Source organism: Molossus molossus, unplaced genomic scaffold, assembly GCF_014108415.1.
Source record: "Molossus molossus isolate mMolMol1 unplaced genomic scaffold, mMolMol1.p scaffold_m16_p_5, whole genome shotgun sequence".
In the NCBI taxonomy this organism is placed as follows: Eukaryota; Metazoa; Chordata; class Mammalia; order Chiroptera; family Molossidae; genus Molossus; species Molossus molossus.
The window spans coordinates 86,663,806-86,677,296 of NW_023425388.1; the positions used below are offsets into that span (position 1 = coordinate 86,663,806).

Below are 13,491 nucleotides of genomic sequence, written 5' to 3' on the forward strand. Positions count from 1 at the left end.
GTAGTTCCCAGGATTTTTTGGATTTGTACCTAATGTATACTCTATTAGGATTAGGTCTTCCCCACTTTGCTACCAAATAAACATCTACTTTATGTCTTAAATCATGCACTGTCTTCTCTGTGAAGTCTTCCCTGATTCCTCCACACAGATACAGGTACTCATTCCCATATGTACCATTTTTGTACATATTTCTATTGTACATTTTACCATAATGTAAATATATATCTATGGGCCTGTTGCTTCCATTATACTGCAAGTTCCTTAAAAGCAGAGACCATGTCTTAGCACTTTTATATTTCCTGCCCTATTCCTAACACAGTGAAACATTAATAAAACTTCTAGGAAAATACCTGAGTTATATTCTGATGTAGTCAATTCAATTTAACTAAAGTTTATAGGGCCTACTTAGGTTTCAGCCATTTTTGGAAAGATCAAAGAGAATAAAAGCATGGCTCTTTACCACAAGATGCTTAAAGGCTAAAAGGGGGGTTCAGGCAGGAATATAAACAAGCATGAACACACAGAGTAAATACTACAAAAGATGTACAAATGAAGTACTATAAGTACACAGTAAAGGGAGAAGTTGATTCTGGCTAGGAAGGAGGAATCAAAAAAGGATTCCTGGAAAAGGAAGTATTTCAGATAAGCCTTAACAGATGACTAGGATTTTAGCAAGCTAAAATGCTGAGAAAATACAGAAAACTGAGTAAAATCCAATCTGGCTTTCATATATATTATATAAGGAGGAATACTGGCCAAAAAAAGTGGAAAAATAGAGTAGGAACGGTTCTTGGAGATCCTTACAAGTTTAAGAATTTGGAAAACTCAGCTTTTAAGAATTTAAACCAGCAAAATGAGACTTCTTAGTTGTGCTCCCAACTACACCAGGACCAAAAATATACTTTACCACTAAATCAGTTTTAGAGCCCAAAGATTATCAATATGTAGTTTTTATACATGATTTTTATTAGATTAGAGCAGTTAGATCAGAAATATAACTTTAGGACAGTACCCTGTGATTTTAGGACCCCCCTCAATTAAAGAGATGTTTCAAAGTATGTATAATAACATATATAGTGTCCCACATAAAATTATTCTCAGTTTTATTTTCATTTACACTAGAAAAAGAGAAGTCAATCTGAAATACCTTGTCCAAGATCCAAAACTAAAAAATATACATATATTTTAAATGTACTTACTGTAACACAACCTTTAGAAGCTCCTTTTATTTTACCAATATAAACAGAAGTAAATATAAAATCCAGTTGTAGATCCATCTCATTACTAGGTATAATACAGGAAATATTTTCCATGGCAGGACACAATTCAGATGAAGCCTAACAAGAAATAAATTATAAAATGCTTAAAACCCTAAATATTGTTACATAAATGTTGACAATGATTTTCCAAAGTCAAATACTTCTTTATTATTAATGAAGCTGAAGAATTTTATACTGTTCTTACAGTGAGGAAATAATTATCTAGATTATTTTTTCTTAAAAAGTACATAATTTAGCCTCAGCCAGTGTAGCTCAGTGTGTCTCAGTTGGTTGAGCATCATTCCATGCACCAAAAGGCTGCCAGTTGAATTTCTAGTCAGGGAATGTGCCCAGGTTGCAGGTTAGATCCCGGGGCGGGATGTTTCTCTCTTGCATCAGTGTTTCTCTCCCACTCTGTCTAACATCAATAAAAACACATTTTTTACAAGTATGTATTTACCTTGAGAAAAATCAAATAGTAGAACCCTAAATTCCATGTCTAAACTCTAGAAATTATCTTCCTCTGTATCAAAGCCATGATTTCAAAGTTAATATTCTCTTTTAACTCAACAGAAGTAAATTAAGGTTTATAAATTAAGGTTTATATGTTTTAGTTTAAAATGAGTTTTTAACTATATTCCCTCTTTTAATCACAACCACTCCATGAGGCAGTTTTCTTTCTTTTTTTTTTTTTTCCATTTCTTGACTTAATAGATGTTTGGATTGGTTAAGTGACTTGCCCAAGGTAATGCAGTTAGTAAAAAGCAAAGATAAGACAAATTCATGTCTCTATCTCCAAGGGTTATTCCAACCACATAAAATTGTTTCCATAAACCAAGATACGCTCTTATTATTGAGAGTTTAATGAGCAATGAAGGGCTATAAGTACCTAAAAACCATCTGTTAAATGAAATCTGTTTAACTATATGCTCCATCTCTGAGGGTAGCCAACCAGTTGTCTAAAACCTCAAAAATCATACCACTTCCACACAACTCTGCTTTTAAATTACAATAGACAACCAAGCAGTATCAGCAGTAGCTATTGCCCACAATCTCTCCTGAATTTCACACTGCTTTAATATGACATTTTCTTTTTTTTTTTTTTGGTACATGCCCCTAGCGGGAACCAAACCCGAGACTCTCTGGTCCGCAGGCCAACGCTCCAACCACTGAGCCAAACCGGCCAGGGCTAAAATGACTTTTTCAACTCCACATTTGCCTAGCCTTTGCACACTATCCCTCTTTAACCCTAACATCACAAGTAATCAAGTAAATTATCACTGGAGCAATTATGCATGTGTACTCTCTACCAACCTCTAGAAAATCTGATTAGTCCTCATCTGAAACGTATACAGTACTCATTATTTTTAACCCAGTCCATAATGGCATTAACCTGCAAAGTGGAATTTCTTTGACATTCTCTTCTTTTATTGTTTACTATACTGTTCTTATCCCCAAAGTAAAACAGGAAATCAAATCAACTACAGGTGGCTCTACTCAGCTGGAGAACTCTCTCTCTCTAAGTGATAAAATTACAAGATAGAGATAATTTCTTACTGGGCCTCACATTTTGTAAAGACTAACTGCCTCCTAAAAATAAGCAATCCATGTTTCTCATAACTTTATTTGAAACTAGAAACAAGAGAGAATATGGAGATGTTGTGATATTCTGTCTTATGGGTCTTGGTAGGTCTCCACAGTATTTGCTGTTTGGTTGTAATCATATTCCGTCAGTTCCACAGGAGATGCTATTTTCTTTTCATTTTGTATTGATTAATTTTAGAGAGAGAGAAACAATGATTTGTTTTTCCAGTTATTTATACATTTATTGGTTGCTTCTTATATGTGCCCTGACCAGACATCAAACCCGCAACCTTGACATATCAGCATGATGCTCTAACCAACTGAGTTACCTGGCCAGGGCCTGTTATGTTCTTATAATATGATCATTTTATACTGCATTGTAAACTTAATATGCTGCCAAAAGAACTATAATTCATCTAGAAGTTTGAACTAATTATCAACAATGACACTATTTTAATTACAGATACAACTAAGCCACCAAATATGCTATGGCTCATTGGGCAAGAATGGTTACTTTTTTTTGGTATGTGCCCCTAGCGGGAACCGAACCCAGGACTCTCTGATCCGCAGGCCGACGCTCCAACCACTGAGCCAAACTGACCAGGGCAAAAATGGTTACATTTTAACAAAAATTCAGAACACAGTTACTGAGTAATCTCTGTATGGAGTTCCTAATCCAATAGAAATAGTGGTGAAACTAATTTCACTATCAGACTGTTTTCATAAAACTGATCAAATTCTTCATCACACTCTACAGAATAGCCTCTGATATTATTTAAAAACAAACCAATGGAGCTAACCATAATTCTGTACTGGTGGTCACTGATAATTTCTTTTTTTTTATTTATTGATTTAGAAAGAGGAAAGGAGAATGAGAGACAGATAGAAACATCGATGAGAGAGAACATCGATTGGCCGCCCCCTGCATGACCCCCACTGGGGACTTGGCCCACAACCTGGGCATGTGCTCTGACCAGGAATCAAACTGGCAACCTCTTGGTGCATGGGTCGACACTCAACTACTGAGCCACACTGGCTGGGCTGATAATCATTTCTTAAATAACTTAATCAGAGGTTCACAATATGAATAAATACTGACAATAAATGACTTGAAACTTACTTTAGAGCTAGACTCTTCTAAGTGTTATGTCAAAAACACAAGTAGCTGACATTAAACCAACAGAGACTACCATTTATTATGTTCTATGAGAAGGAAAATACAAAGGACTTAACTGATAGGTTTGTGACATTGTTCTAAATCCTTCATGTTATTTCATTTAATACTCAAAATAATTTTGTGAGGTAGGCATCATTATCCTCATTTATCATATGACAAAACTCAGGCTTAAGGAAGGTAAGTTACCTGCCCAAATAGCAGAGACAGGATTTGAACACAGGTTTGTATATCTCCAGGAGCCATGCTCTTTTCTCTATATTATACTGCCTTAATAGCATGTGAGGAAAAGGAATAATTCCAAATAGTTATAGTATTACAAGACCAGATAAATATTGGAAACTTTAATTCTAGAAAAAGTTTTAATAAAGTACTTAAATATCTAATGAGAACCATTAAAATATACAAAATATACATAAAATATACATAGATGTAATTGAATATTTAGACTGAAAAAGTATAAAAGACCAGGAAAAATGGTATAATCCTTTCACTTCAAATAAAGACAATTACATCTGAAACTAATATGAAAGTTGTCTAAAAAAATTCAAACTAAAAATATTTGTAATTTTTATTACAATATTCTCGATGAAACAAAAAATAGTTATTAGCCAATAGTGAATATTTCATTATTTATCAGTGAGAAGGCAGAAATAAATTACCTGTACTGATTCACATGTAATCAATGGTAGTTCTGACAATGCTGATTCAGAAATACTCTCATTTTCATTAGTGATGCCAAGGTCTTGCTTAGATTGTAATTTAAGAATTTCTGAACTTTTATGTTCAATGGGTCCTTCTTCATCACTGGAAACAACAACTAAAAAGGAAAAATGTGTTTTTTTAAATGTGTCTCAATAATCACATATCAAAAAAAGAATTTTCTAATTCATGCAATATATCTTCAATAATCCCATTAGCTTTAATCATCTAACTTTATTCAGTTTAGAAACTGGTCTGTCTGATGTATACCAGTTATGTGCAATCTTTCCAAATCAGTACTATTATTTAGCAATTACCTGCTGGTCAAAGGATGAAGACATTTAAAAACATATAGAGCCAAGAAGAACTTAGGAACAAGTTCTAGGCTTGATAATGTATTGTACTTACTCTAAATTGTACTTTAAATCTTGTTACATTAGTTGCTTCCAGGAGGGGGAAATGGATGGCTGGGGGAAGATGTGGAAAACTATTCATTGTATATCCTTTAGAACCTTTTATGTACCATGTGATGACATCAAACACTCAAAAATTAATTAAATCAAAATTAATGACAATAATTAAATAGCACTTAAATTCTGTGTACTTCAGCTTCATCAACCAAATGACAATAACAATGGTCCTTATGAAATCTTTAAAAATCTGATAGGATGAATTACAGTACTCTAATCTAAAAAAAAATTACTTCTGCTTCCAAATACTCCTTTTTTTTTTTTTACTTAAATCAGTATTATAAACTTCATGAAGTCCCAAAACCCCAAGTCTTTTTTCCTAAAGTTAATATATTCCAGTGATGTCACAAGTGGCTGACTGTCTTTGCCAAATTTGTTCAAGAGTAGAAATAAAATAACTAAGTAGAGCAGAAAAACTTAAGAGCCTTTATAACCCTCCTGTTACTTACTTGGTTCAGCTGAGATCAGTGATTGGTTCCCTTCACTGTGTTCACTTAAAACAGGCTTTTCTATCGTGTTCAACATACTCTCATCCTTCTCAACCAGGGTAGAATTCCCCAAAGTATCAGTGGAAATAGAGCTCTCAAAAGTTTCAGTGACTGAACAGTCAGAGGTGCTTTTGGGAATAGTACTCAAAGCCAACTCCTGACTATTAAGTGAGGATAGTTTAGTTAAATCACTTTCTGTAGGTTCAGGTGTAATTTCTTCAAGCAGTTTTGGATCTTGATCATGATTTTCACTTGTCTTTTCAAACTCTGAAGATACTGTTGAGTCATTTTCTTGCTCTGTCTGAATATAAATAAATGCATACAAACAATTAGCATTTCTCTAATTTGGCTAGCATAAAGACTTTTTGTAAGTTTAAATTTCTAAAGAAGAATATAAAAGTAAAAATATTATATCATTTCTATAACTACAGGGATAGAAAACTATACAATTATACTACATTACTCTTGCCAGTGTCTCCCAAGTATAAAAATACAGAGTCTGATCTGTCCAATCTGATGCCTAAACAGTTTTTAAAATGATAGGATGGTGAAACTCCCATATTTACAAGTGTTTCAGATGGTCTTCCATGATGTAAGTCAACTTTAGAATGGGAGAAATTGTTTTTACAGTTTTATTTTACAAAAGTAAAGAAGCCATATGACATCACGTGGCTAGTAACAACAGCAAAAAATTCAAAACTTAAGCAGATAACAATATAAAAAAATTATGAAACTCAATCGCTGCCTTTACATCTGTATTAATGCATAAATCTAACTTATGTTTATAATTATAAGACAGGCCCTGGCCTGTTTGCTAAGTGGTTAGAGCGTCGGCCCGCAGACCAATGAGTCACAGGTTCGATTCCAGTCAAGGGCACATACCCCAGCTGCAGTTCCTCCCCAGCCCTGGTCAGGTCATGTAGGAGGCAACCAGTTAATGTGGCTCTATCACATCAATGTTTCTCTCTGTCTCTCTCTCCCTCCCTCCCACACAATTAACGATAAATGGAAAAATATCCTCAGGTGAGGAATAAAGTGTGTGTGTGTGTGTGTGTGTGTGTGTGTGTGTGTGTGTAATTATAACCGAAAGACACTAAAAATCCTGAAATGCCTTGTGAATCAAAGAATTCAAAAAGCTGTCTTCTTATATTTTTATTGTTACCCAATAGTAAGTCTTTGAAAATAGGTAATATATACACTAAATATGGTAATTCTTTACTTAGAAAAAAATTCCCTAAACTCTAGATAAGAGAATCTTAAAGTTGGTAAGTAAATTACTACTGATAAAAGAAATCTGATAATTTTACAGAGCAAGTGAAAAGGTAATTAACTGGGCAATACAAATAGTATTTGGTTAAAATAATGAAAAATAAAAGAAAACAAGTCTGAAGGATATACGCCAAAGTACTAAGGAGGGGGAGCAAACTTAACTTTTTTATTCATTCATAATATTTAAAATTTGTTCCAATAACTGTATTAACTGCAAAAATGTTTCATTTAAATCATTTTTTAAAAATCAAAAAATAGACAAAAATAAATCTGATAAAAGCAAAAAGCTAGAGAAACATCATTTAGCCATTGTCTATTCATTTTTATCATAGCACAAATTATTTCATGTGACATCTAAATACCTCTACTTACTGTCTGTTCTGCTGACTTATATAAAGAAGTAGAATTATGAGAATCAGGTAAATTATTTCTAAATCTTTTCTTTCTCTTCCTGGAAATCGGAGTGGGTTCCATTTTCGAATCGGAATATGTACCATTCTTGTTTCTGCTCCCCTCTTCAAGATGATCACAATCTCTACTTCCACTACTGAGGTCTTAAAAAACAAAAGAGACATACATAACCAAAAATTATAGAAAGAATTCCTTTAGAAGAACTCTCAGAAACATTATCAAAATTGCTATACTACTTCCAAAGCTAATATTAAAAAGAAGTCCACTGTTAAATTCTCATACTGACATGGATAAACATAAACAGATATCCTATTTTAAACTGCATACACAAAGTGAATGTACATTGCACAATAAATACAAAATATAAAAATACATTTTTACATATGTAAAAATGGAGTATTCATTAGTAACCAAAGCAAAGCAACCAAACCACGTTTTACCTTTTGCTATAACTGCATTCAAGCATAATATTAAAAGGGGAGGAAAGTGGAGATCTTAATAAAATTTGGAAAATTTATGTCTTAAAACATTTTGATAATTCATTGTGATTTCAGAAATTGTCTTTTAAGTTTCACACACACACACACTTGATGTGAGAAGGTACAATAATTCTAAAAAGTAGAGTATTGATCACTGTTTTTTCAAAAGGAGCCAAAATACCTTTCCTCAGCATCTGACTATGATATGTAATTATTCACAAGGCTATCAATTTCCTTTACAGTTAGATTCTTATTTTTACAAATCAGTATTAACACAGCTATATTTATAATTCTTCCAATTTCTAAATTAAAGTACACAATTTTCTTGCTTGTTTTAGCATTGTGATTGATTCTGGAAACATATGAAACCCAATTAGTATGAGAGAATTTATCTGGCTGTTCTGGAAGGTGCTATATTCCATTTTCTTATTTGAAGTACTTCTCAAAACTGTCCAGAAATAGAAAGATTGAATTTATCTTTAAAAACAAAAAATCGGCCCTGGCCGGTTTGGCTCAGCGGTTAGAGCGCCCGCCTGCGGTCCGGAGAGACCCGGGTTCGGTTCCTGCTAAGGGCATGTACCTTGGTTGCAGTTTGTCCCCGGCCCTGGTTGGTCGTGCGGGTGGCAGCCACTCGATGTGTCCCTTTCACATCGATGTTTCTCACTCTCTGTCTCTTCCTCTCTCCCTCCCACTCTGTACAAAAAATGGAAAAATGTCCTCGGGTGAGGATAAAAAAAATTTAAAACAACAAAAAAAAAAAACAAACAAAAAAAAAAAATCGGACTTCTGGTCAAGATGGTGAAATATGTAAACACAGTATCGCACCCTCCCACAACCACATCAAAGTTACAACAGAACAACCATGATTCAAAACTACCTGAAATCAAGCTGAATGGAAGTACTACAACTACTAAAGCAAAGAAGCCACCACATAAAGACTGGTAGGAGGGGTGGGGGCATGACGGCTGGTCCCAAACAAATGTGTGGCAAAAAAATACTAGAAGGATACCTCAGCTGAGAAGATCCTCCCTGAGGACTGAGAGGTCCCCATCCCATACCAGACACTCAGCTCAGGGCTCCAGTGCCAAAAAACAAGTCGCCATAACTTGTAGCTGGAAAAACCAGCAGGAACTGAGGCTGAGACAGGCTGAAGCGGCTGGAGTCCCAAGCAGCTTCTCGTAAAGGGCCCCTGCATGGACTTACTCAAACTCGCACCTTCCAGGTAGCTTGAAAGGCACCAGAGACATATGGGAAAGAACTGAGTTTTTTGGCATTGGAGCAAGGGCTGGGGAGGGGGCTTTCTTCTGGACAGATATGCTATCAGAGGCCATTGTTCCTTTGGTGAGCCCTTCCCTGGGGTGGCAGACAGTTGCCAAATCTGGCACTCCAGCAACTTGGCTCACACTGGTAGCCCCGCCCTGGTGATTCCCTGAAGCCCCGCCCTACTCAACTTTCAGGCCCACCCAAGCTGTTGCCAGTTGCTTTACCACAGGATTGGCCTATCTTGGACCCTGCTTCAGGTTTTCCTAAATTCCTTCAAACAAGCAGCATCTGGTCTCAGCTAGCCCCATACCGCTCGTTAAGTAAGTAATACACAGAAACAAACACAGGGAGGCAACCAAAATGAGGAGACAAAGAAACAGGTTCCAAATGAAAGAACAGAACAAAACTCCAGGAAAAGAACTAAGCGAAATGGAGATAACTTAACAGATGCAGAGTTCAAAACACTGCTTATAAAGATGCTCAATAAACTTAGTGAGAACCTCAATGAACTTAGTGAGGGCCTCAGCATAAAAAAGGAGCAGTCAGAAATGAAGGAGGCACTAACTGAAATAAAGAATAATTTACACAGATTCAATAGTAGAGTGGGTAAAGCCAAGAAACAAACCATCGATTTGGAATATAAGGAAGCAAAAAACACCCAATCAGAACAGCAAAAAGAAAAAAGAATACTAAAAAATGAGGATAGTGTAAGGAGCCTCTGGGACAACTTCAAGCATACCAACATTCCCATCTTGATGGTGCCAGAAGGAGAAGAGAGAGAACAAGAAATCGAAAACCTATTTGAAACAATAATGGCAGAAAACTTCCCTAACTTGGTGAAGGAAACAGACAGTCCAAAACATGAACCCCAAGAGGCCTACACCAGGACACATCATCATCAAAACGCAAAAGGTTCAAGACAAAGGGAGAATCTTAAAAGCAGCAAGAGAAAAGCAGTTAGTTACCTACAAGGGAGTTCCCATAAGACTGTCAGCTGATTTCTCAATAGAAACTTTGCAGGCCAGAAGGGAGTGGCAAGAAATATTCAGAGTGATGAAAAGCAAGAACCTACAATGATGATTACTCTATCCTGCAAAGCTGTCATTTAGAATCGATGGCCATATAAAGACTTTCCCAGACAAGAAAAAGCTAAAGGTGTTCATCACCACCAAACCGTTATTATATGAAATGTTGAAGGGTCTTTCTGAAGAAAAAGATAAAAATATATGAACAAACAAAATGGCCATGAATACATATCTATCAACAATGGAATCTACAAACAAATGAACAGGCAGAAGAGAAGCATTCTCATAGATACAGAGAACATTTTGTTGGTTGCCAGATGGGGCGTTGGGTGGGGGAATGGGTGAAAAAGGTGAAGGGATTAAGAAGTACAAATTGGTTGTTAGACTGACAAACCTCAAAGGTAAGGGGGTTGGGGGTGGGAAGAGATAAACCAAAGAACTTATACGTATATATGCATAACCAATGGACACAGACAACAGTGTGGGAAAAGGCAGGAGGGGGGCAGGAGTGGGGAGGAGGGGTCCAGTGGGGGAAAAATGAGGAACATCTGTAATACATTCAACAATAAATTTTAAGAAAAAGAAAAAAACAAGACCTTGTTATGTGAAGTCTCCAATAAATCTACTACTCTACAGAGAAAAATGTGCTCCCTTTTTTAAGTCAAGAAAGCATTCTTTTGAAACCCATAAAATTATTGCTAAAAATGCTTAGCATTTCAGTTATCAAATATATGTACTGTACAAAAATACCTTCTAATAGGTTCTACCTAACTGAAGGTTATTCTGAATTACTTTGCTTTCTGTCCTTATTCAAATACAAACTCAAAGTTTACTTGGCACAGCAAGTCCCAAATAGCTTCCTTGAATTCGTAATTTATAATTCATGTAACACTAACCAGCCTGATCTCTCCATTCACTCAAAGTTCCTTTACTACTACAAACTATTCTTGCTCTTACTATAGCTTCATAGACATCTAATGACTAACACTCATAATATCTTTGTTGTTGCTTAAAATGCAGGCACTGGGGCAGGATTGAGGGCAAACACTCCAAGACAGTCAACAACAGTCTTCCAATTTCCAAAGAAAATACTCTTTATTCCCTCCCACAGGAAAACAAACTCCCTCCAAATCATCAACACAGTTTTTTGAAAAGCACAATAAGTTTTATTTGTAAGTATATAAACTGTAAAAGTAATCCAATGCAATTTCTACACATAAAAACTGTATCACATTAAAATTCCTAAACATAGCCGGCCAGCGTGGCTCAGTGGTTGAGCATCAACCCATGCATCAAGAAGTCACACCGTTTCGAATCCTGGTCAAGGAACATGCCCAGTTGTTGGCCAAATCCACAGTGAGGGGCATGCAGGAGATGGCCAATCAATGTTCTCTCTCATGGATGTTTCTTCTCTCTCCCTCTCCCTTCCTTTCTCTCTAAACTCAATAAAGACCAAAAAAAATTTTTTTAAAGAGAGTAAACTTTCTAAACATAATACTATAGTAAAAAGACTAATGAAAGAAAAGTGGCCTAAAAAAAACTCTATTGTGCATGAATTTTCCTTTAAACAGGTTACTATTTGCACATCTGCCAAGACTATCACAAAGAAAATAAATACATTTATTAGACAGAGCTAGACATTGTAAAAATAGGATTCTACTTGTATCATATATATAATTTAACTTACAAATATTACTAGCATATAAAATCAAAGAGATAAAAAATTTCTCTAAACAAAAAATATTTAATATTTTCAAAGTATTATTTTCAACACAATTTCCACAAGGAAAACTTAATGTGCTACAAAAGAATGGTACACCTGGGGTTTAATTCAGAATTCCCATTCACTTATGGCCCTCTATTAAACAACTGGTATTAGACACAGGTATCAAAAGGATGAAAACATGGTGAGTTTTAATAAAGTTTCAATACCTAATTTTCCTAAAATCACTTTACCTATGAGGAGAACCTTCAGGAATACTGAGAAAATATAAAGCATTTCATTTATTACGTATTTTTTTTCCCTGCTATAAATCTAAAATTCCACTGGCATTTTGAAGTACTGAAGGGCACAAATCAGGAAGCTTTTTATTCAACTATTCTTACTCTACCGAGAAAAGCAATGGAATATAAGGGCTTAACAGTGTCTTGATAGTATCTAAATTGAGCCCACTTGTACAAATACTTATATTTGATAACCAAAGGTAATTATGGCTGAGAAAAGCACAATTCATAAGAAATGTCTTTCATCAGATGTAGAGAATATTTAGTGACAAATTCAAAGATTACAACTACAGAATCGAAATGTTTTCTCTAACGATTGCCCTCATAAGAGTTAAAGCAGGTTTCTTGTGTACATCAAAGTTATTAGTCTAGTGTGTCCTTTTAAGTTTGCTTCTTCTATGAGAAAGTTACTAAAAATCTGTCAATAGCTGTGTTTCAAAGGAAGTACAAAGAAATGTTGTATAGTGTCATTAAAGGACCATCTTTTCTTGTGAATAATTTAAAAATCATTTAGAAAACAAGATACCTCACTAGTTTGAGCTATCAATGATCCAAGAGACCCCTGGCTAGGTTAGTTTCACATATCACTATTGCAGTAAATTGTTCTTGTGAAAGTTTTTGTAAATTATTTTAAAATTTTAAAAGAGAAAAGACGTGAATTCTATAACCCTACATCCAGGAGGCCTACAAAACATTTTCAGTAGTCTGGGATATATTTACCTTTAAAAATGCTAATAGTGGCTTTTACTGGCATCCTCCTAGAGCTGAGAGAAATTCTAATGAATAAAGAATATATTTCACAGGAGGATAAACAGTGGAAAGCTAATAATAATAATCAAGTTAGCAGTAATATCAATCCCAAGCATATCCATGAAAATACTTAGAAATAGTTAAACTAACATTAAAACTCTTTAGATATATGACCAGCCCCAACAAAAACAAAAAATATTCTAATTTACTTTTGGATTTAATAAATAGATCAAGAAATATACACTACAGGATACAAATAGTAAATCTAACAATTTTCTTTGAGTTGCTAAGATCATTTCCCTTTATTTATTTATTTTTTTTTTATCTTTATTACTGAATGTATTACAGATGTTCCTCATTTTTCCCCCACTGAACCCCTCCTGACCACTCCCACCCTGCTCCTGCCTTTCCCCACACTGTTGTCTGTGTCCATTGGTTATGCGTATAGGTTTTTTGGTTTATTTCTTCCCATGCCCCAACCCCCTTCCTTTGAGGTTTGTCAGTCTAACAACCAATTTGTACTTCTTAATCCCTTCAACTTTTTCACCCATTCCCCCAACCCCTCTCCCATCTGGCAACCAACAAAATGTTCTCTGTATCTATGAGAATGCTT

The 13,491-nt window shown here is 35.0% G+C and overlaps 1 protein-coding gene across 6 annotated transcripts in view; it reads right to left on the bottom strand.

The window, feature by feature from the left end:
* Positions 1 to 13,491, bottom strand: part of SENP7 (SUMO specific peptidase 7) — a 180,411-nt gene that overhangs the window by 36,551 nt on the left and 130,369 nt on the right. For all 6 annotated transcript variants that reach the window (XR_004956792.1, XM_036242665.1, XM_036242661.1 and 3 more), the window contains 4 exons: positions 7,319 to 7,500; positions 5,639 to 5,978; positions 4,680 to 4,837; positions 1,200 to 1,337 (listed from right to left, as the gene is read on the bottom strand). Coding sequence is in view for 5 of the 6 variants with exons in the window: in XM_036242665.1 (XP_036098558.1) it covers positions 1,200 to 1,337; positions 4,680 to 4,837; positions 5,639 to 5,978; positions 7,319 to 7,500 (818 nt within the window). In the remaining variant the exon portion in view is untranslated. The remainder of the gene's footprint in view (positions 1 to 1,199; positions 1,338 to 4,679; positions 4,838 to 5,638; positions 5,979 to 7,318; positions 7,501 to 13,491) is intronic.